Source organism: Orycteropus afer, unplaced genomic scaffold (genome assembly GCF_000298275.1).
Source record: "Orycteropus afer afer isolate SDZICR_OR568_19922 unplaced genomic scaffold, OryAfe1.0 scaffold00092, whole genome shotgun sequence".
Classification (NCBI taxonomy): domain Eukaryota; kingdom Metazoa; phylum Chordata; class Mammalia; order Tubulidentata; family Orycteropodidae; genus Orycteropus; species Orycteropus afer.
Window position 1 is genome coordinate 1,683,986 of NW_006921679.1, and position 24,570 is coordinate 1,708,555.

The 24,570-nt window shown below is 39.5% G+C and overlaps 1 protein-coding gene across 1 annotated transcript in view; it reads right to left on the bottom strand.

The window, feature by feature from the left end:
- XPO4 (exportin 4) overlaps positions 1-24,570 on the bottom strand; it is a 171,061-nt gene that overhangs the window by 71,376 nt on the left and 75,115 nt on the right. Inside the window, exons 5-6 of the mRNA XM_007942506.1 lie at positions 22,081-22,197; positions 21,134-21,287 (exon numbers count right to left, since the gene is read on the bottom strand). Of these exons, the coding sequence (XP_007940697.1) occupies positions 21,134-21,287; positions 22,081-22,197 (271 nt within the window). The remainder of the gene's footprint in view (positions 1-21,133; positions 21,288-22,080; positions 22,198-24,570) is intronic.

The following is a 24,570-nucleotide window of genomic DNA, read 5'->3' on the forward strand; positions in this document are numbered from 1 at the left end:
TTTTTTTTTTATTTTTACCTAAATACGACACCAATAAAAGAGAAGTCTGACAATAATTATTTACTACATAATTACACACTTCCACAATGTACGTGTTAGTCAGATCCGGGATCCTCTGGGTAGTGTAAGCAGTTAACACACTCAGGCGCAAACTGAAAGGCTGCAAGTTCAAGTTCACCCACAGGTGCCTCAGAAGAAAGGCCTGGTGGTGACCTAACTTCTGAAAAGCCAAGTACTGAAAACCTGGGGAGCACAGTTCTACTCTGACACATGGGGGGTTACCATGCATCCAAACCAACTCAACTGCAATTGTTTTAGTCAGACTTCATGAGACATGTGAGTGAAAATAGAGTTCTCGTTTACTACGGTTCAAATCAAAGTGTAATTCTAGAATTTTCTGGAGCTAGGGCTTTATACAAGGTCCCTGGGTGGTATGAATGATTTGCACTCAAGCGCTAACTTAATGAAAGCTGGCAGTGGGAACCCACCCAACAGTACTGCGAAAGAAAGGTCTAGCGATCTGCTTCTGGTAGATTCCAGGCAAGACTCCCACTGTCAGCTGCCCAGAGGGGTCTATGGAGGAGATCCTGGACAGAGAGGAAGAACAATGTGGGGTGAAACTCAGAATCATTGGGGAGGAAAAAAAAGTGGGACCAGCAAAGCTGGTCTGATAGAGCCTGGTGGAACTACTGAGACTACAGCCCCTAGCTACCCTTCAGGTCTGGAAATGAACTCACACCTGTGGCTTCCAGCCAAACAAAAGACAGACATATGAGTTGCACATTTACCTGAGGTAGGTACACTCCTTGAAGAGAACAATCATGGGAGAAAGAAGGGCTATTTATGCGCAGGGAGACAACTCAGGGGATGGGGGTGCATGGACGGATGGACACAGGGAAGAGGTCACTATCGGGAGGAAGTGGTAGGGGAGCTGTTCCATTGGGGTCAACTGTAGTCAACGTTATGAGACAAAGTGTATGTGACCTGCTATATGGAAAATGAATTTGCTCTGTAAATTTTCACCCAAATCACAATTAAAAAAAAAAAAAAGATTACAACCAAGAAACCCTGTGGCATTCAGTTCAACTCAGTAACACATGGGATCACCATCAGTCTGAATTAACTTGATGGCAACGAACAACTGTTGTTTTATTTTTCTAAAAGAAATACTGAATTCATGTAATTTTTATCTTATATTATAATAATTCATGTGTAGCCAAGAAAAATAAAAATTTAATCAGTAAGATAGCTGTACAGCGTTGTTTTTGGTCTTTTAGTATCTTTTTAAAAACTTGCTATTTACATCTAAGGAGCTCTGGTAGCACAGTGGGTAAGGCATTTACCGGCCAACCAGAGGGTTGGTGGTTCAAACCCACCAGCTGGTCCACAGGAAGAAGATGAGGAAATCTACTTCTGTAACGATTTACAGCCTTGGAAACCCAACGAGGGTCACTATGAGTTGGAATCAACTCAATGGCAGAGGGTTTGGTTTGGGTTTTTATTTATCTGTAATCTTACCTCACTTCCCCATGTTTTCATCAAATTTAAGAATCAGGAGTTAAATATATTACAAAGTTTTTCTGCCATGGTACCACACACAAGCCTACTCCCTCTTAGCAAGAGCTCCACTGTTCCAATTTCCAATTCTGAAGTGCTAAAACCCAACCAGTCTTCTAAGTTTAACACTATCTGAAGCTTCTGGAAAATCAACTGCTATAGATGGGAACTCAACTGTACCACAGAACAGTGAAGAATTCATTCACTCTCCACTCCCTAAAACCTTCTTTCTTGCTCTATACTCTTTGCCTAGTGAAGCTCACATCTTCTAGAAATCAAAGGCATATATAAATGGATGCCTATTAACTCCATGACCAACAAGGACACACTAGATTAAATGCCAAAAGGGCAGAGTTGAACTGTTCCCTGTTACTGATGTCTCAGCTTCTCAAACAACAGACATTTTACTTGACATCCTTAGTACACACACCCTAACATGAGGGAAATGTCCTCTTCGGATATACTGGGTCCTTACATATGCAAATAAGTCCCCTCTTTAGTGAGGGGAGCATCTTATGGTGGTCACTGACAGAAAAGAATTAAATGACTCATATAAACCCAAACCAAACTTACTGCCATCAAGTCAATTCCGACTCAGAGTGACCCCATTGGGTTTCAGAAGTAGATGGTCCCATCTTCCTTCATGAAGCGGCTGGTGGGCTTGAACCTCCAACTTTCTGGTTAGCTTAAGCGCTGCGCCACCAGAGCACCAATGAGTCTGTAAGAGCTACAAATTATCCCCAAGCAAATAAGCACAGTCTGAAATTTTCCATTGCCTACTCTAGGAGCTCTGGTAGCATAGTGCCTAAGGCATCTGACTGCTAACCAGAAGGTTGTAGGTTCACACCCACCAGCCATTCCTCAGAAGGAAGGTTGGGCAATCTACTTCCATAGTGCCTCGGAAACCCAAAGAGGGATCGCTATGAGTCAGGTCTGACTCGACAGCACATAACAACAATAACATACTAGTTCTAACTGTCATTTTACAATATAGAAAGATCTTGTAGGAACAACGGGCATTTTTTAAAAAACAGTAACTACTTTAATTTCTCCATTTTCCCACATTCCTTTCACCACCCTTCATCAGTAAGACAGAGTTTCAGGAATGAGGAGCAGATGAGTTTTTCTTCTTCAACTGCTATTTCTATTCTTGGCACAGCACAGTACCAAAGAGCTCAGTCTCACATACAAAACTTACCTAAAGGAGCCATAAATCCCTGAAGTGGAGAACTGGCCTCACCTGATGTCTTCTCAAACCTTGTCATCAAATCACGAGCTCTGGCAGCACAGTGGTTAAAGCATTCGGCTGCTAACCAAAAGGTCCATGGTTCAAACCTACCAGCTGCGCCATAAGAGAAAGATGAAGTAGTCTGCCTGTGTAAAGATTTGCAGCCTTGGAAACCCTATGGGGCAGTTCTACTCTGTCTCATAGGGTCACTATGAGTCAGAATCCACTTGATGGTAGTTGGTTTGGTTTTTTTTTTGGTCACCAAATAGTAAGCTGCTTCTTCTTTTTTTTAATAGTAAGGGTGACTTTACTGGAAATCCTAATTTAGGTGAAAGCTTCTGTATCCCACTACTGTTTTTTGATTCAGATAGCTATTCCCAAAGTTCACGGGGATGAGTTACTAAAACGAAATCAGATCCACAAAAATAGAATACCAATAAAAGACAGTGTAACCAAACTATAAAAAGAAATAGCACTGAAGCCAACATACCACATGTATCTGCCAAAAAACCTTATTACAAAACGATATTGTCATTCATGATTAGCATTGCCAAAACCCTCAAGCATTTATGGGTACCAAGTAAACGAATAATGTCAGCAGCATAAACAAACATTCAAGACCTGAGATACAAAAATACTTCTGGCTCGCTTTCCTTCATTAAATTATAAATATTTGTTCAGCACCTATTACTACTTGGAGACACTGGACTAGGTGCTAACAATACAATGGGCAAAAAAAGCATGGTGCATGCTTTTGTGGAACTTCCAAATAGTGGAGTAAATAGACGTTACTCAAAGGAGCTAATGAATGAAGAAGCACAACTGAAAAATGAGCCAAATGGGAGGAAATCATATATAACATGTATATTAGAAACTATAGCAGAAGAAACTTGACTCATCGGGGGTATGAAGCAGAAGCACAATTAGGACTTAACTAGGCAAAGAAGGGAAGAAGGTCTCCAGGCAAGGAACACACCATGAGCAAAGATCCCAGGGTAGAAGGAAACTGGGCCCATAAGGACAGCTATGTAAGGCAGGGAGAATGAGTTCTGAGCGAAAGGTAGTGATCAGACCATCTGGGTGGGGCCTTATTGCCCATGTTAAGGATTTTTGATTTTAGTTTACAAGTAGTGATAATCCATTGAGAAATTTTAAGCAAGAAAGTGTCATCATCAGAGTGCCACTCCAAAAAAAAAAAAAATTACTAGATACAATGTGGAAAATGGATGAGACAGAAAGAAGCAGAAATAGAAACAGTATCACGGACTGCCAAAAGACTAACAAATCTGTCCTGGAAGAGGTGCAGCCAGAATGTTCCTTGGAAGCAAGAATGGCCAGACTTTGTCTCACCTACTTTGGTCATGCTGTCAGAAGGAACTATTCCCTGGAGAAGGATATCATGCTTTGTAAAGTGGAGGGTCAGCAAAGAAGGAGAAGGCCCTCAACGAGATGGATTGACACAGAGGCTGCAACGATGGGCTCAGGTATAGCAAGGACTGTGAGGCTGGCACAGGACTGGGCAGTGTTTCGTTCTGTTGTACAGAGGGTCACTATGAGTTGGAGCCAACTTGACAACACCTAAAACAATAACAACACTACACAAAAACACTGTTCCACATCCTACTTTGGTGAGTAGTGACTGGGGTCTTAAAAGCTTACAAGCAGCCATCTACAATGGGTCTCTCCTCATCCAGAGCAAAGAGGAAGAAAACCAAAGACACATAAAAACAAGTAGCCCAAGGAACTAGTAGACCATGTGATCTCAGCCTATAAGACCATGAGACCAGAAGAACTAGATGGTGCCTGGTTACCACTATCAACCACTCAGGAAGCGATCAGTGGCAGGAGATCCTGGATAGAGTGGGAGAACAAGGTGGAACAAAACTCAGAATCATAAAAAAAAAGACCAAGTTTACTGCTCTGATAGAGCCTGGTGAGATCCTGAAGACTATGGCCCGCAGTTACCCTTCAGGTCTGAACTGAACTCACTCCTGTGGTTTCCAGGCAAAGGATAGACAGGCATAAGGGGTAAACATTTGTATCAGGTAGATACACCCCCTGGAACACAGTCCCTGGAGCAGTCCATCAGCATGGGAGAACAGAAGGGCAGTGCTTGCCCAGATAGCTAGCTCAGGGGCTGGAGTGCATGGGAGGGAAGGACATAGGGAAGAGGTAACTACAGGGAGGAAGTGGGTAGATAGAGAGCTATTCCACTGTGGGGAATTGCAGCCAATGTCATGAAACAAAATGTGTATGAACTGCTGTATGGAAAACGAATTTGCTATGTAAACTTTCACTCAAATCACAATAAATATTAAAAAAAAAAAAAAAAAGATGCTGCTGCTGGCATTCAAGGGTCAGCTTCTCAGTGGCCTTTGGCCTAAAGTTACTAAGTAGCTGAGATGAGGGAATTAAAAAGTGTAAAAGCAAATTTCCATGTTCAGGGGATTTTCTTTTAATATTCAATACATTTCTGTCTGGTCTTCCACTGACTTAAACTACACAAGGTAACAAGTGAGAATCTAAGAGATGGGAAGAGAAAATAAAATAGAACATTACTGCTTAGGCAGTAGCAAACAAATTCTTAGGCTTTCCCTTGGCTCTTATCCAATCATTTGCAGTTCAACATCAGAAAAGCACCTTCATTTACTTCCTCTTATATTTTAAAAGGAGCTCTTGTGGCGTGGTGCCTAAGGCATCTGACTGCTACCCAGAAGGCTGGTGGTTCAAACCCACCAGCCACTCCCGGGTAGGAAGACTGGGCAATCTACTGCTATAGAGATAATGCCATGGAAACCCAAGGAGGGGTCAAAAGTCTGACCATCTATGCAGGTGAATATCACAAACAGGAGAGGAAGGAAGGAGGACAGAGAACAGATACAGAATTACCAAATCAGACACCTTTCCTTATATTTCATAGGTATAATATGCAGCCAACTATGACGTAAGAAGAACGTGGGCAAAATACTGATCAATGTAGGAGGCATCAAAAAAAGATGGAAGGAAAACCCTGTGTCACTGTACAAAAAAGAATTAGTCAACATTCAACCATTTCAGGAAGTAGCATATAACCAAGAAATCAATGGTACTGAAGATAGAAGTCCACATTGCACTGAACACAATGGTGAAAATCAAGGCTCCAGGAATTGATGGAACACCAACTGAGATGTCCGAACTAAAGGATGCAATGCTGGAAGCCCTCACTCATCTATGCCAAGAAATTTGGAATGCAGCTACCAGGCCAACTGACTAGAAGAGATCCATATTCATGACCATTCCAAAGAAAGGGGATCCAACAGAACGCAGAAATTATCAAACAATATCATAACTTCATATGCAAGTAAAATTCTGAAGATAATTCAAAAATGGTTGTAGCAGAACACTGACAGAGAACTGTAAGAAATTCAAGTAGGATTCAGAAGAGGACATTTAATGAGGGATATCATTACTGATGTTAGATGGATCTGAGCTAGAAAGCAGAGAATAGCAAAAAGATGCTGTTCTAGTTCCCTAGTGCCACTCTGACAAGAAATATACCACAAATGCGATGGCCTTAACAAACAGAAGTTTATTCCTACAAGTTGGAGGCTTTAAGTCCAAGTTCAAAGGGCCAGGTTCTCGGAGCTGGGTGAAAGCCCCTCAACCTTGGGGTCCAGTTCTGCCTCCTGCTCCTGGCCCACTGGAGCTAGAGGCGTTTCTTCACTCAGACAGCTGTTGGCTGCTGAGGCTGAGAAGGCCAAGGTTGACAAGTAAAAAGCACAGTCCCAATGTTACCAAACCACATGGCAGGCCATTAACTCAGGTCTACTGTAAGTCCCAAGGTCAGCAGAGCATGGGAGGCTGTTGAATAACGACATGGCTACGTACAGGGTCCAAGAGTGCCATAGGCTAGAGACCATTCCCAAGGCCTCTCCTTATATACAGGAAGCAGACCACATCCCAAAGGCAGCTATTCAGCTGCTTGTGGTAGATCCCACCATGGAGTTGATTGCCAGTCTCATCATGGGTAATAACTACCACTAGCTGCCCAGCCACTCAAACAGGCCAAGCCAAGTTGACACACAAACATAACTACCACAGATGCTTACCTGTGTTTTATTGACTATGCAAAGGCACTTGACTGTGTGGATCATGAGAAATTACAGATAACACTGTGAAGAATGTGAATTCCAGAACACTTAATTGTACTCATGTGGAATGTACATTGACCAAGAGGCAGCTGTTGAAACAGAACAAGGGGATACTACACAGTTTAAAATCAGGAAAGGTATGCATCAGGATTGTATCCTTTCATCATATTTAGTCAATCTGTATGCTAAGCAAAAGTCCTGGGAAGCTGGACTATATGAATAAGAATGTGGAATCAGGATTGGTAGAAGACTTATTAACAACTTGTCATATTCAAACACAACCTTGCTTACTGAAAGTAAAGTACTTGAAGCACTTACTGATGAAGATCAAAGACTACAGTCTTCAGTACGGATTACACATCAACATAAAGAAAACAAAAATCCTCACAATTGGACCAATAAGTAACATCATGATAAAAAGAAAAAAGATTAAAGTCATCAGAGATTTCATTTTACTCAGCTCCACAATCAACATCCATGGAAACAGTAGTCAAGAAATCAAAGAACATACTGCATTGATCAAATCTGCTGCAAAAGACCTCATCAAAGATGTCATTTTAAGGACCAAGGTGTGCCTGTGAGCATGGAGCAGGAGGAAAATGTTTTGGTCTGTTGTACATAGGTCGCTATTACATAGTCGCCATGAGTCAGAACCAATGTGATGGCACCTAAAAACCAAGACCTAAGACTGAAGGGAAATCTTCCAAAACACCCTTTGCTTACAAAGAGCTCAAAGTCCCAAATTCTGCTTACTGATTCTTTCAGGTACTTTCCTTCTAAAGTGGGAATAACCCAAAAGAGATAACACATAAACTGATTCACATACATATACTTTATGCTTAAAGGTATATCATGCATGAGAGAGGATATTTGGGAGAAAAATTCATTGAAAAAAGAACTGTAGGAAAAAAAAGGTCTATCAGTCTACTTCGAAACAAACCTGGGCAGAGATGATCACACCAGCATTTGATAGCTAAGACTCCCTGGATAGTGAAGGTAGGTGACCCATACTAACACACAACTATATTCCTCAATACCTCAACAGCATCCTGGGCTATCTTGGAAGCTACGTCACCTGCCTATGAAACCAAAACCCAAAACCGAACTCACTGCCATCGAGTCAATTCTGAGTCACAGTGACCCCCCATTGGGTTCCCAAGGTGGTAAATCTTTACAGAAACAGATTGCCACATCTAGCTTCCATGGAATGGCTGGTGGGTTTGAACTGCCAACCTTCTGGTTAGCAGTCAAATGCCTTAGGCACTACGCTACCAGAGCTCCTTTCACTTGCCTATCTAATACTGTTGTTGTTGTTATTTGCCATTAAGTCAAACCCGACTCATAGCGACCCCTCCTTGGGTTTCTGAGGCAGTATCACTACAGAAGTGGATTGCCCAACCTACCCTCCAAGGAGTGGCTGGTGGGTTTGAACCAACAGCCTTCTGGTTAGCAGTCAAGTGCCTTAGGCACTATGCTACCAGAGCTCCTATCTAACACTGTAATATCATATTTTCTCTCATAAATCCTGATTTCTTCCGCTTAGGCATTAAACAGGTTCATTTCTCCCAAATTTAATGTACAAAACAAAACAAAATGTCCCTTTGGCCTAAATCCCACTTCTTCAGGGTATCACATACCATGCTCTGTGAAATATCTACATTATAGTCTCTTACTTTCTCAACTACCCAGCACTACCCAATCTATGGGGTATGGCTTTTACCCCCAACACTCAAATAAACAGATCTCCCCATGATCAGTGATGCCTGAAGTGATATTTGATGGCCTACTTTCACTTTACATCTTACCCAACCATAACAGACTATGTCTACTACTTTTATTCATTGAAACACTCATCTAGCTTTGCTTCCCAAACATTCCTCCCCTGGTTCTCCCGCCCATTTGCCTTACCTTGTTTTCTCAATCTCTTTGCTTCTTCCTGCTGTCCATGTAATGTTGTAACTAAAGATTCTGACACAGGTCCTCTATGCTCCTCTTCGCATGATCTCTCCCACTCTTTGATTTGAATTACCTCATCACAGTAATGTCTCTAAATATTAACCTTTGCAGCCACTCTCCCTCCATATCACACTCTCCCTGTATATTACAATGCTCTACTCCCAGCGGACAGTTAGTTGTCTTGTAAAGCAAGGTTTCTAAACCTTGGCATACTTCATATTTTATAAAGGTTTACTGAGACATAATTCATAGACCACATAATTTTACCCATTTAAAGTATACACAAAGTCCTCGAATGGCAAAAATGCTTTGTGCTCAACTATTAACTGAAAAGTTGGCAGTTTGTACCCACCCTGTGGCACTACTGAATAAAGGCCTGGCAATCTGCTCCCATAACGATGACAGCTAAGAAAACCTGATTGAGTAGTTTTCCTCTGACACATATAAGGTCACCAAGAGTCAGAATCAACTAGGCAGCAAGAGATTTTTGTTTTTTGCATTCTTTTCTTAACAGGTACACATCCATGGTTTCAATATATCACGGAACTGTGCAACCATCACCACGATCTAATCTGACATTTTCATCATCTGAAAAGGAAACCCCATGTGCTTTAGCAGTCCTCCCTACTTGCCCTCAACTTGCCCAGCCCCAAGTAACCATTAATTTCCTTTCTGTCTCCATAGATTAGCCTATTCTAGACACTTCATATGAATGGAACCATATACTCTGTGGTCTTTTGTGACTGGTTTCTTTCAAATAGCATAGTGTTTTCAAGGTTCATCCATATTGTAGTAGGTATGAAAATTTCATTCTTGCTTATTGACAAATAATATTTCATTGTATGAACATGTATTTCATTTACCTATTGATCAGGTAACAACCATTTGGATTGTTTTCCCTTTATTATGAATAACACTCCTTTGACAACTCATGTACAAGTTTGTGTGTGACATTTTGGGGCTCAGTAATTCCTTGTGTGGAGCTGTCTTGTGCACTTTAGGATATTTAGCAGTATCCCTGGCTCTACTCAGTAGATGTCAACAGAAAACCCTCTAGTTTTGACAACCAAATATTTCTCCAGCCATTGCCAATTGTCTCAAGTGTGCAAAATTACTCCTGGTTGAGAACCACAGCTGTAGTTTTGATTTCTTCAGTAAGACTTTGTATCCACCTAACTCGACTTAAGGTCATGTCAAAACAAGTTATTAAATATGACAACATTAATTCCTTTAAATATTAATCAATATCTAAATATTTAATCTGTACATTCCTTTGACAATACCTCTCTTTATACAACCTAACTCCACTGTTCATTTAGTGTCAATTGGTTTTCCCAGTAATTTATATATAGCCATAATTTATGCACTACTTCACTATAAGAAATTTCTAAAAGCTTCAGCTAAATTTCCTAGAGCTTCAGTAGCTAAGACCTTCTTCTCCAGAGCAAAAGAGAGAAAAGGAAACTAGTCTACAGGACTAATAGTCTACACAAACCACAGCCTCATCTACCCTAAGACCAGAAGAGCTGGATAGTGCCCAGCTTCCACTAATGACCATTCTGATCAGGGCCACAAGAGATGGACACATACCTCATTCTTTAAAAGACCAAACTTACTGGACCAGTTGAGACTATCACCCTGAGATACTCCATAAACTTCTAATCAAATTAACCCCTAAGGTTACCTTTTAGCTAAATAACAGACTGGATCATAAAATAAAAAATATTTCACACCTTAAAAAAAATCATCTATATGAGACCAAATGGTTAGCAATTACTCTAAAGCAAAGATGAGAGGATAGCAAACAGGGAAAGCAGAATACTGGAAATGACATGCCCAGAATGGAATAATGAGAATGCCAATACACTGAAAAAGGTAACCAACATTACTGAGTGATTTGTGGAGTAACTGCTAAATGGAAACCTCATCCGCTGTGCAAACTTTCACCAAAAACACACACAAAATATATTCTTCAAGAGTAAAACAAGAAGTCTGATATAAGGACAACTAAGTTACATATCAACAAACACAGCAACCATTCCCCACTATCTCGGATACATTTTACTTCATCAGCTTCCTCTACCCTTTCTAACAAGTTGTCAGTCATCTGCCAGGAAAATTAGATATTCATGTTTTAAAAAAAAAGGTGAATCACTACCTCATATCATAACACAGAAGATGAACTCAAAATGGATTAAAGACAAGTCTGTAGAGCTAGAAGTTTTTCAGAGAAAACAGAGGTGCCAATCTTTGTGACTTTGGAATAGATAGGACAACAAAGACACAAATAACAAAAGAAAAAATGGATAAACAGCGTATCATCAAAATTAAAAGTGTCTGTGCTTCAAAGGATACCATCCAGAAAATATAAAGACAACCTACAGAATGGAAGAAAATATTTGTAAATCAAACCTTTTAAGAGACTTGTATCTGAATATATAAAGAAGTCTTACAACTCAGAAAACAAAATAAGACAACCCAATTTTTAAAATGAGCAAAGGATTTGACTATACAGTTGTCTTAAGAATACATACAAATAGCCTCAACTTCATTTGTCATCAAAACCAAACTCACTGCCATCAAGTCGATTCTAACTCATAGCAACTCCCATTGCATTTCCAAGGCTATAAACCTTTATGGAAGTAGATTGCCCTACTTCCTTCCATGGAGCAGCTGGTGGGTTTGAACTGCTGACCTTCTGGCCAAATGCCTTATCCACTATGCCACCAGAGCTCCTTTGTCATCAGGGAAATGCAAATCAAAACCACCAGATACCACTTCACACCCACTAGGATGGTCACAAACAAAAAAAGACAGATAAAACCCAGTGTTGGCAATAAGCTGGGAAACTGGAACCCTTATACAACTGCTGATGAGAATGTAAAACCGTATAAACTGCTTTGGAAATCATTTGGCAGTTCCACAAAAGAGTAAACCAAACATCTAAGCCAACAATTAAGTACGTACCCAAGAGAAATGAAAACATGTATCCACAAAGAACTTATACACAAATGTTTGTAGCACTATTATTCATTTTTTATAATGAATAGCAAAAAGTGGAAACAACTCAAATGTTCATCAACTAATGAATGGATTAATTAAAATGTGGTATGTCCACACAACAGTAAATTGTCAATAAAAAAGGAATAAAGTACTGATACAGGCTACAACATGAGTAAACCCTGAAAACGTGTTAAGTTTAAAGAAGCTAGTCACAAAAGACTTGCATGACAACATTTATATGAAATGTCTAGAACAGCCAAACACATAGAGACAGAAGCCTAGAGGCTGCCTTGGGCTAGGGATGTTGAGGTGAAACAGGGAGTGACTGTGTTGAAAGGTTCTTGGGGATGATGAAAATGTAAAATTAATGACATTTATGTTCACACAACTCTGTGCATATCCAAAACCCACTGAATTGTACACTTTAAATGGGTAGACTGTACTGTAAATGAATTCTCTCAATAAAGCTGTTATTAAAAAATAGTTAGTTTTCATTGCAATGAAAACTACTTTGATCCTAAGCACAGATAAAGTGCTTCTATGCAGATTATCTTGAAGGGAGTTCAATTTTTCATTTCTAAACACTTACAAGAGCATTTTTAAATTAGAATGGGTTATTTAAAAAAAAAAATCTGAAATACATTATTATTCATTCCTAAAAATGTAAACCTAAGTTGTTCCAGGTAAAACTTAAGAATAGTGGAATAACTTGGAAGGGGATCTATATAGCAGATCCTTGATAGAGAGGAAGAACAATGTGGAACAAAACTCAAAATCATTTGGACGGGAAAAAAAAAGTGTGTGTGTGTGTGGGGGGGGGAGACGACCAGGTTTGCTGACCCGATAGAGCCTGGTGGAACCACTGAGACTGTGGTCCCTAACTGCCCTTCAGGTCTGGAATTTAACCCACACCAATGGTTTCCAGCCAAACAAAAGACAGGCATATGAGTTGAACATTTACCTCAAGCAGATACTCTCCTTGGAGAGAACAATCATGGGAGAAAGAAGGGCTGCTTATTCACAGGGAGACAGCTCGGGGAGCAGGAGTGTATGGAGGGATGGACACAGGGAAGAGGTAACTATGGGGAGGAAGTGGGAGGGGAGCTGTTGCATTGTGATAAACTGTGGTCAATGTCACGAGACAATGTATATGTGAACTGCTGTATGGAAAGTGAGTTTGCTCTGTAAATCTTCACTCAAATCACAATTAAAAAAAAAAATAGTAGAATAAGTCAGAAGGACACCAATGTTACCTTGCAGGGGCCGGATATGGAACAATTTGGTTATCAAAATAAATAATGACAGCAATAGATTACAATCCATCCAGTTGAATAAGAATCCCTCAGTCCATGCTGACAGAATCAATGGATGACTAAAGAGGGAAAGCTCTTCCTCACGGCAGAATGCCAAAAAACAGATGCAAAAGGAATGATATATTTTTTTTTTTTTTAATAATTTCCCAACTGTCACAGTAATAAGTGATTCAGGAAAGACTCACCAATGGATGCTAAAAAACAGATGCAAAAGGAATGATATATATTTTTTTTTTTTAATAATTTCCCAACTGTCACAGTAATAAGTGATTCAGGAAAGACTCACCAATGGATGCTAAAACTAGTGGGTGAAAATTTGAGGAGGAATAGGGTATTTATGTAAAGTATAAAACCACAAATTACTTATGAACCAGGAAAAGAAACAGAGTAACTTTACAATGATAAAACTTGGTAGGTACCACCTTAACAAAGTGATCAAAGCACACATTCCCCCACAAATGGGATGAAGGAACACCATGGCTTCCTGACATAAGGAAATGAGAAGGACACACTTCTCTACAAGAATATATAATCTGACTCTAATCACAAAGAAATGTCAGACAGACCTTAGCTGAAAGCAAAGAATACCAAAAAGATGTTAACTTGTGTTTCGCTGACTATGCAAAAGCATTCAACTGTGTGGATCATAACAAATTATGGATAACATTGAGAAGAAAGGGATTTTCAGAACACTTTATCGTGCTCACGAGGAACCTGTACGCTGACCAGGAGGCTGTCGAACAGAACAAGGGGATACGGCATGGTTTAAAATCAGGAAGGGAGTGTGTCAGAGTTGTAGCCTTTCACCAAACTTATTCAATTGGTATACCGAACAATAATCCGAGAAGCTGGACTACATGAAGAAAAAAGTGGCATTAGGATTGGAGGAAGACTCATTAATAAACTGTGATATTCAGATGACACAACCTTGCTTGCTGACAGTGAAGATGACTTGAAGTACTTACTGATGATGATTAAAGACTACAGTCTGCAGTATGGATTACACTTCAACATAAAGAAACACCCTCACAATTGGACCAACAAGCAGTACCACAATAAATGGAAAAAAGATCAAAGTTGTCAAAGATTTCATATTACTTGGTTCCACAAACACCATCAATGGAAGCAGCAGTCAAGACATCAGATGGCATAGCGCACAAGGCAAATCTGCTGCAAAGGACCTCTTTAATAAAAGTGCTTAAGATGAAGAGCAAAGATCTCACTTTGAAGACTAAGGTGCACCTAATCCAAGCCATGGTATTTTCAACTGCCCCATATTCATGTGAAAGTTGGACAATAAGGAAGACCAAAGAAGAGTTGATGCTTTTGAGTTATGGTATTTACAAAGAATACTGAAAATACCATGGACTGCCAGAGAACAAACAAATCTGTTCTGCAAGAAGTGCAGCCTTGGTAGAGAGAATGGCCAGACCTCGTCTCACCCCCTTTAGTCAGAAGGGTCCATTCCATGGGGAAGAATACCATGCTTAGTAAAGTGGGGGGTCAGGAAAAAAGGGGAAGGCCCTCAACAAGATGGACTGAAACAGTGGCTACAAGAATGGGCTCAGGTATAGCAAGGACTGTGAGGCTGGCACAGGACTGGGCAGTGTTTCGTTCCGCTGTACACAGGGTGGCAATGAGTCGGAGCCAACTCAACAGCACCTAGCTAGCAACAACACAAACATACTCTTCAAACATGTCAAATTCATGACAGCAAGGCTGAGCAACTGTCCCAAATTAAAGAAGACTACAGTGAAATGACAATTAAATGCAATGAATTGGTTCCTGAACTGGGAAAGCAACAGCTAGGAAAGAGACTGTTGAGACAACGGACAAAATTTGGATACGGAATGAAGACTGGATAATATTCTTGGTAAATTTCCTGATTTTGAAAATTGGGCTGTTTTTCTAAGACAGTCTCTTACAATACACACAATGCAATTATCAAAAATCCTTGATCTTAGGGACTAGGTTTGCTGGTCTGATAGAGCCTGGTGGGACCACTGAGACTATGGTCCCCAGCTGCCCCTCAGGTCTGGAACTGAACCGACTCCTGTGGCTTCCAGACAAACAAAAGACAGGCATATAAGTTGAACATGTACCTGAGGTAGATCCACTCCTTGGAAAGAACAATCATGATAGAAAGAGGGGCTATTTATCCACAGGGAGACAGTTCAGGGGCAGGCAGGAGTGCATGGAGGGATGGACACAGGGAAGAGGTAACTATCGGGAGGAAGTGGGAGGGGAGCTGTTGTATTGGGGTAAATTGTAGTCAATGTCATGAGACAACGTGTGTGTGAATTGCCGTACGGAAAGTGAATTTGCTCTGTAAACTTTCACCCAAATCACAATTAAAAAAAAAAAAAAAAAATCCTTGATCTTAGATAAATGTACAGGAGAAAAAGGGTATAATGTCTGTAACTACTCTCAAATAGTAGTTTAATAAATAGAAATTTAAAATGTGCTTAAATAGATACATATAAATACATATATGTATATGCATACATTACATACATATATGGAAAGAATAACAGAGGAGACAAAATGGTAGTAATTGGTGAATCCTGGTTAAAGCATGTGGGAGTTCTTTCAATTATTTTGGCAGCACTTCTGTATGTCTGAAATTAAGCCAACATAAAAAAGTTACTCAGAAGAAGGATATTATAAAAAATTATGATTAGATAAAAAAAAATCAACTAAATGATGTATGTGAAAGCATCATGTCTGTTTCTTGGAGTCAGGCAGTCGTCAGTCCCTGACCAAGTCTCTCTCTGAAAACAAATAAATATGATGAACAAAATATTTTTAAGCCTTTTTACATATTCTAAAGAGGTAGCAATAAGAACATTAGTATCAGAAGCCAAAAACAATTGAGAACATAGATGGATGTACAATAAAACTAACTTTTTCACCTCGAAGATGAAAAAAAAGATTGGAGATCGGAATTAAAATTTAACATAGCCTCATTCAACATCATACCATTTTAAGTGATAAATATATTTGATATAAAATACACAAACGCATTTTATAAAAATAGATGCCTTTGAATTAGGGTGTTGGGGAAGAATACCAAATATCCCAAGGACTGCCAGAAGAATGAACAAATCTGTCTTAGAAGAAGCACAGCTAGAATGGTCCTTAGTAGGGAGGACAGTGAGACCTCATCTTACATATTTTGGACATATTATCAGGAGGGACCAGTCCTTGGAGAATGAGATTATGCTTGGTAGAGTAGATTGTTAGCAAACAAGTGAGATGGATTGACACAGTAACTGCAACAAGGGGCTCAAGCATGGCTGTGACTGAGGATAGTGCAGGACCAGGCAGTGTTTTGTTCTGTTGTACACAGGGTCGCTGTGATTTGGAACTGACTGGATGGCGCCTAACAACAACAACTTGGTACTCATTTGTCTGCCCAAAAGAGAAAATATTGGTTAGGGGGGAGTCATCAATTTAATACATCTGAATTAAATTAAACCTAACCATTCATTTATCTCCTTCCTGATTGGCAGAATACTAAGTAACTGGCAGAATTGGAAATTATGTCAGAGGTGGGTTCCCTGAAACTGATTTCCCTAATTACCTCTGAAAATGTAGCTTCCTTCTCCTGTACTTCAAGCTGATCCACTTTAAGAGAGGCAAACTTAACTATAAGAAGTTCAGCCAGCTAACAAATGGCTACTTTATACACACAGAGTGTACAGGCAAACCGTCTGACTCTCCAGCCACAACTTGGGCATCCTCACGTCTGAAGCAAGATCATAATGCACTTTTCTTTCAACAAGGATGTTATCTCCTTTAAGGGGTAGTTATCATTTGGAGATGACAGCTTTTCCAAAGTTTTATCTGAACACTTTGTAAAAATATTTTACGTCTTGTGTATCTTTACACAAACTTTGTTTCCAAACTCCCAGGGAACTGTTTCCCTTTAGAAATATTCACTCTTCAGCCAACTGTATTTTCCCCCTAAAACACTTTAAAATTGGCTACAATATATGCAGTGTGACTTTCGATAATTTTTTCCTCCATATTTAATGTTTTGATAGCTCCATATGGCCTGCCACTTTTTAAATCTGTCTCCAAGTTTTTCGACATCTTTTTCTTTTACTGATGAAACCAGAGCAAGATAATTTTGCAGAACTAGAAGGCGGTAGGGAGAAAGACAGAAAAACAAAGCAAACTTCTTAACTTTTTTTTGTTATATATATACATATATCTCTCAACAACAAATAAACAAACAAATATATTACAGCTGTGAAACTGGTTAATAGGGAAAAGATGATGAGAGAATTGGGAAAAGAAGAGAAAGAGATTTGTCTCCCTGCTAGCTTGTCCTCCAAAGAGCGAGCTCAGTAAGACGGCCTGGGGGAAGAATACCGGAGAAGCCAGGCTCTGAGGAGTAAGACTCATCTTTCCCCCCCAAGTGAGCCTTCACTTTTCTGCCACGTGACTGTTATTTGCTTGAAAACAGAAGGGAAAAAAAACCGATCAGACCCCATCAAACTGTCCCCGTTAAACCTCGTAATTTTATCAACCACAAATAATTAGCTATGTGAATCTAGTGGCTCTTTGCTCTGCTGGAATAAAGACACGTTTTATCCTACAATTCTGATATGGCTGAGTATCTCTTTCCCATTTGCTCATCTGTCTTTTTCTCCTACATAGATCCTTTATTCCTCAAAAAGGACTGATCAAAGATCCCTGGGATAGGTTAAATTAAATTTCCTGTATTACACAACTATATGTTGGATCAAGAAAGAGGTGCACAACACAGACAGCTATTTGATGAATTTCTTTATTCAAAGTGGTTACTAAGTGCTCAATTAATAGTAGCTAAGACCTGAGTGTCATAAATGGATTACAGTATCACATTTAATTCATATTTCCATTTCACACTGGAAAACAGGGAGATTAAGTAATTTACCTAAGGTCAGTTGGGCCTTGAACTCAGGTCTGTCTGACTCAGCTCTGCTATGAATGAGCAGCTACTATATATTCCTGCTTTCAATCTATCGATAAGCAGATGTTCCAGAACAGCAAATCATGAACTTTAAGGAAATGCTTTCTAAAATCGAAATAAATTTTGGTAACTGATGAAAAGTAGATGTCTTCTGCAACTCATTAAAATATATTTTGTAGTACTAGTAAATAATTTCTTAAAATTAAATCCTCATCTTTGTATACTGGAAAAGGTTTTCAAAGAATAAACATATTACTATCTGATTATCTACACTTGAACAATAATATCATCATCCATAAAGAGCAAATTATTCCTTAAAAAAAAAAAAAAACTAGCCTTAAAAAAAGTCCGTCAAACAAATCCAATATACTTACATGTTAAGAGGAGGAAAATGATTAGGTTTCCTGATAGAAATGTACTTTGGACTTTTTCCCTTCTCCTTCCCAAGCTACTCCTGAGCTGGCAATAGCCTCAGTATCCACTAATTACTTCCATTTAGTCAATCCTCTTCTACAAAGTGGTAAGTAAAATTTAAAATCTTCCAATTAGTCCAAATGAACTGTAGTATTATAAAGTAAAAGCAATTAATTCCATTTCTAATAAGGAGCCTCGGTAGCACAGTGGTTAAAGCATTTGGCTGCTAAATGAAACCTTGGTGGTTTGAACCCACCAACCACTCTGCACGCAACAGATGTGGCAATCTGTTCCTATAATGATTTACAGCCTTGGAAACCCTATGAGAGAGTTCTACTCTGTTGGACCACTAGGTGTTGGAATCAACTTGAGAGCAAAGGGTTTGGTTTAGATTTTGTTTAATAGCATGTTTTACAAAAACTGCTGCAGTCAGTGAATTACCTAATATAGCCCTTGTAGCCATAGGTTTAACAAATTATGGATAACATTGAGAAGAATGGGAATTCCAGAACACTTAATTGTACTCATGAGGAAACTGTAAACAGACTGGGAAGCTGTCATTCAAACAGAACAAGGGGACACTGCATGGTTTAAAAATCAAGAAGGGAGTGCCTCAAGGTTGTATCCTTTCACCATACTTGTTCAATCTGTATGCTGAGCAAATAATCCAAGAATGTGGACTATATGAAGAACGTGGCATCAGGAATAGAGGAAGACTCATTAACCACCTGCAAACACTGACAATACAACTTTGCTTACTGAAAGTGAGGATGACTTGAAGCACTTATTGATGAAGACTGAAGAATACAGTCTGCAGTATGGATTACACCTCAACATAGAGAAAATAAAAATCCTCATAACTAGACCAATACGCAGCATCACGACAAATGGAGAAAAGACTGAAGTTGTCAAAGACTTCATATTACTTGGTTCTACAATCAACACCAATGGAAGCAGTAGTCAAGATATCAGATGACATATAGCACTGGACAAACCTGCTGCAAAGGAGTTCTTTCAAGTGCTGAAGAGCAAAGATATCTCCTTGAAGACTAAGGTGCACCTCACACAAGCCATGATATTTTCAATTGCCTTATATGCATGTGAGAGCTGGACAATGAATAAGGAAGACCGAAGAAGAGTTGATGCTTTCCAGTTGTAGTGTTGGCAAAGAATGCTGTATAAGTACCATGAACTGCTAAAAGAACAAACAAATCTGTCCTGGAAGAAGTGCAGCCAAATGCTCCTTTGAAGCAAGAATGGCCAGACTTTGTCTCACCTACTTTGGTCATGTTGTAAGAAGGGACCATTCCCAGGAGGAAGATGTCATGCTTGGTGAAGTGGAGGGTCAACAAAAAAGGGGACGGCCCTCAACAAGATAGACTGACACAGTGGCTACAATGATGGGCTCAGTTATAGCAAAGATCATGGGGCTGGCACAGGACTGGGCAGTGTTTCATTCTGCTGTACAATATGTTGGTATGAGTCAGAGATGACTCGATGGCACCTAACAAAGACAGTCATAGTCTTTGTGACTCCCACACAACGACTGCATGGGACTATGCAAATAATGTGCTTTAGCCCACCAAAGGGATTAGACAGCCTGCTGCCAATGCAAATAAGGTGTACGGAATCCTAACTTGGGGACTGGTCAGTTTTGCCATCCTGCTAGGATTAAAAAAGAGCCAATCCCAGATTGGAGGGGAGACCTTACTACTAACAAGAGAGAAGAGCCAAGAGTGGAACGCATTCTTTGAACCTGGGGTCCTTACACTGAGAATCTCTTAGACCCAGGAGACAGAGAGTTGCAAAACCAGAGAAGGCATGAGCTGGTGAGAAGCAGCAGCAAGCACAGCAGAGAAACAATAGCAGCAGAACCAGGAGACCGGCATGAGACAGGCTGGTGGGCCTGAGATTGGTGGGCTTCCTCGCCCATGGAGCAAGACAGCTATAGTGGATGTGCCAGCCCATAGAGTAAGAGAGCTGAGCAACTCTGGGCAGGAGGCTTGCTGGTGGAGTGGGGTGCCTCTGGACACTTATTGGTGGAGTCAAAGAGCTTTGTAAAACTTGCCTGAGCAAAGCAAAGGCCAGGCTGAGGGCTGAGGGGCTGAGGGCCGAAGACTGTGGGCCTGGCTGAGGAGAAGCTGTCCTGACAGAAGTGTATTCTGAGTTATTTCTGATCCCGAATTGTAAACTTTTACTTCCTTAACAAACCTCATAACTGTGAATACTGTCTGTGAGTTCTGTGTGGCCACTGCAACAAATTACTGAACCCAGAAGAGAAGTAATGAGTGCCATGGCAGGGACAACTAGGGTCAGAATTGGTTTTTTAAAAAAAAAACAGAAAACAAAAAAACTTTGGAGAGAGGAGGTATGTCTGACCTCCACAGCACAGGAATTAGCCTTGGGTTGATGCTGATGGGTCATTCTCCCCTTTGGGAAGTTAGGCGAGGAAGTCTGATGATGTCACCTTGCCACATCATTTGTACAAGTGCAAAGATAAACTGCCATGAGCAGTAATTACGTCATCTATGAAAATTACCACAAATAAACTACTCAGTTGATAAAAGGATATAATTTGGAGGAAGAAAGTTCCAGCTCAAGACTTGATTAGCAAGTGCAAGGTAACGCTGGAATACCGAAGACATCTGAGCATTGAGGTTTTCCCGCCTGCTGAACTCCTGCAGAACTTCCACCGTTAGCATGAAGATCTGGCGAAGGTCTTCTTCCTAGAGTAAATACATCACCACAGATATTTTTCTCATGAAATGCTTATTCAAAACACATTCACTTTTAGAACCAGAAAACAAAGCTAACAAACAAGAATCTTAATATTTCCCATGGAAAATACTATTGCCCTAAGAATATTTCCCATTTTCAGTCTTGCTCATAATTTACATCATCGAGTGCTTTCAAGGGGTAATGATTTTAAATACGTTGTCTGTGACATATATGCTATTTTCATAGGGAAGCATGTCTTTGACCACTACAGAGACAAAGGCTTTGGCTTCGTAGCACCACTACCAAGCTGGAGAAGTCAGTTGTTCCAATGCAGAGCCCCAGGATTTAAACCAATGCCTTCACATAACTTGGCTCCAGAGCCAAACAATACAAGAGACAAAGAGCCCACACCATCTGCAATAACATTTTCAATATAGGCCCTCTTTGGCATGCTGCCAGGCCTATTTTTAAGGCTAGCCAAGTCCCATCAATTGAATTAGTTATATCTAAAAACAGTACGAATCAACAAACTAAGGCTCTTTATAGAAGTATTTTTCATTTTTGTTTTGACTCAAATTAAACTATAATTTGTTTAGACTAGAATTCAACATATAATTTTAATGATCACCTATTTTCACTACACCTATCACTTGATTTTTTCCTATGAAATCACAACACAAATCCTCACGTGCAGGCGCTATCGTTCAACTACATAAAACTAATACTCCTGTCCATAAGGAGAAGATAAAGTAAGAAGTAAATGGTCCAGTAATTAAAATGTAACAACAAAAATACCAGTACCTGAAAAATTCTTTTGCAGTTACCGTGGAATTCCATACTTAGTCCAATGTTGCTAGTTTTACTTGAACTTGAGAATTCACTCAATAGTGCAGTTAGAATAGAACAGGCCAGTGTTTGCTGTAATTATTTGATAAGAAAAAATTGCGAGGCATTATTTTCTATAATGCTCTGTTTCAAAACAACATTTGTTCAAACATAATGGAACACTTTCACTTCACCTTCAGATCCTCCGTTATATCGTTAATCTTATAGAGCTACCAGTCGGAACATGAGACATGGCAAAATGGAAGATTAGCTCCCCTTTCTACAATGCCTGGTTAAGCGTTAATGGTACTTCCTCAAGGCCAGAGTTAAACAAACTTAATTCATGCTTGAACTCAGGGTACACTTCTCACTCAGCGTTCAAATGATACTTAAATAATGAATGTTAAATGTAGTATTTCACTGAATTCACACAACCCATATCTCTACTTTACATCTAAAAAAAAAATACCTGAGATTCCAGAAGTTAAAATAATTTGCCTAAGGTCAACTAGAAGTTCTGGTAGCATAGTGCCTAAGACATTTGACTGCTAACCAGAAGTCTGATGGTTCAAATCCACCAGCCACTCCTTGGAAGGAAGGTTGGGGAATCTACTTCCATAGTGATACTGCCTTGGAAACCCAAGAAGGGGTCGCTATGAGTCGGGTCCAACTTGACGGCACATAACAACAACAACAAGGTCAACTAAGATCTGAACTCAGGTCTGCGTGACTCTTACATCCCCATGTCTGAAGAATGCATTCCCTAACAGTTAAAAAGTAAGACGGATTTTATAGTCTCCAGGTGTTACCCAGGTAGTCCCTGATACGGTGGTTTTTTTTTTTTTTTTAAATAAAAAATGAAGGCTATCTTTTTCAACGGCTCTACCCAGGAAGCTCCCACTTTCAACTCATTCATTTCATTCATAGACTACTTAAAAGTCAAGGTGCCAAGGATAGAGAAAAGGAGACAAATTATTTTGGCATGTTTCCAGGGGTTACAGAGAAATATGCACACTACCTCTGAACAAGGCAAGATTAAAGTCAGGATGCTACTATTTATGCAAGCTTACACAACAGCTGAGCACAGTCCCATCCACCCACCAACTGCAACATCTTTGTTCGGAAATACTTCTGATGTCAGCACCTTGACCTTGCAGATGCTTAGCCTGACGAATCTTAGCAAATATACATAAAATTAAATTCCTGAAGATTGGCAAGAGTTGATAGTTGTTGGAGCTGAGTGATGGGAACATGAGTGACCATTACACTACCTGTCTACTTTTGCGTATCTTTCGAATTTTCCTTAAAAAAAAAAAAAAAAAATTTTGTTTATTACTTACTCACAAGTAAACTAAGCATACCTGTGTAACTGCTATTTATGGATGGCCCACTATCACATACACTAAAGCAGTTTCTCAAACTTTTCCAGGCTCTGGATCTCTAACAACAGATAAAAATGCAAATTATCTGGGAAACCTAGGGATAGAGCCCAAAGTTGCCTTCTACAATGATAAAAGTACTCTGAATACTCCTGGATTAGCTTTAAAAAAAATGTAATTTTATTTCAAGGTGCACATTTATTTTAACATAAAAGTACCCCGTCCCCCCTAAATCATCAAGAAAAGTGTATATGTTGAATGGGGTGTCTGCAGGGCCCCTAACATACGGGCAAAAGAAACTTAGTCTGACAACCCAGCCACGAAAGCATTTTATATATGAAAGCATTTTTCACCCTCTCACTTCATTTTACAGTTTAAAGGGACCTTAGAAATTAATCCCTTCACTTTTTTAGCTAAAATAAATTTGTGGTTTAAAAATAGCTTTCTTCTAAAATGGTGACTTAACGATGGAAGTGCCAGCAATCAAAGCTTCCCAGGTACATTTTAAATAGCACCAGGGTCATCTCTGAACACAGTTTTTAAACACAGTCAGGCTTTGATGCGGAAGGTCAGTGTTAAGCTCAGATGAATGAAATTCCTATGAAAAAATACTGAACAAAATGCTAGCAAAGATCCTTACCAGTTTCAAACTCCTAAGACTCTGACAATCATTTTTACCATTCCATACTTTTATGTCTTTTTGTCTTTCTTTACAGCTATCCTTTCTAAAAAAGACTTCGGTAAATAAAATATTATGAACAGACACCTATGTGAGAAAATCTGTTGACTAGAAAAAGGAAATTAATTTCAGAATCTATGACAAAATAGTCAATCTACTGAAAACAGTATTCACTGACAATTTAAATGAAAAAAAACATGTTAGAAAGAACCCAAAAGGACTCCTTAAACAAACTATTATCTATTACCCTTTTCCAAAAGTAATTTACAATTTGCCACAAATGTTTTTTAGTGAAAAAACGACATTCACTCCAAACTAATAAATGTTTCAGCTATGACCATATTCAAATTTTCAGTGGCATAATCCTAGTGATTGAAACAACATGTCCTTTGTAGCAAAGTTTTACTT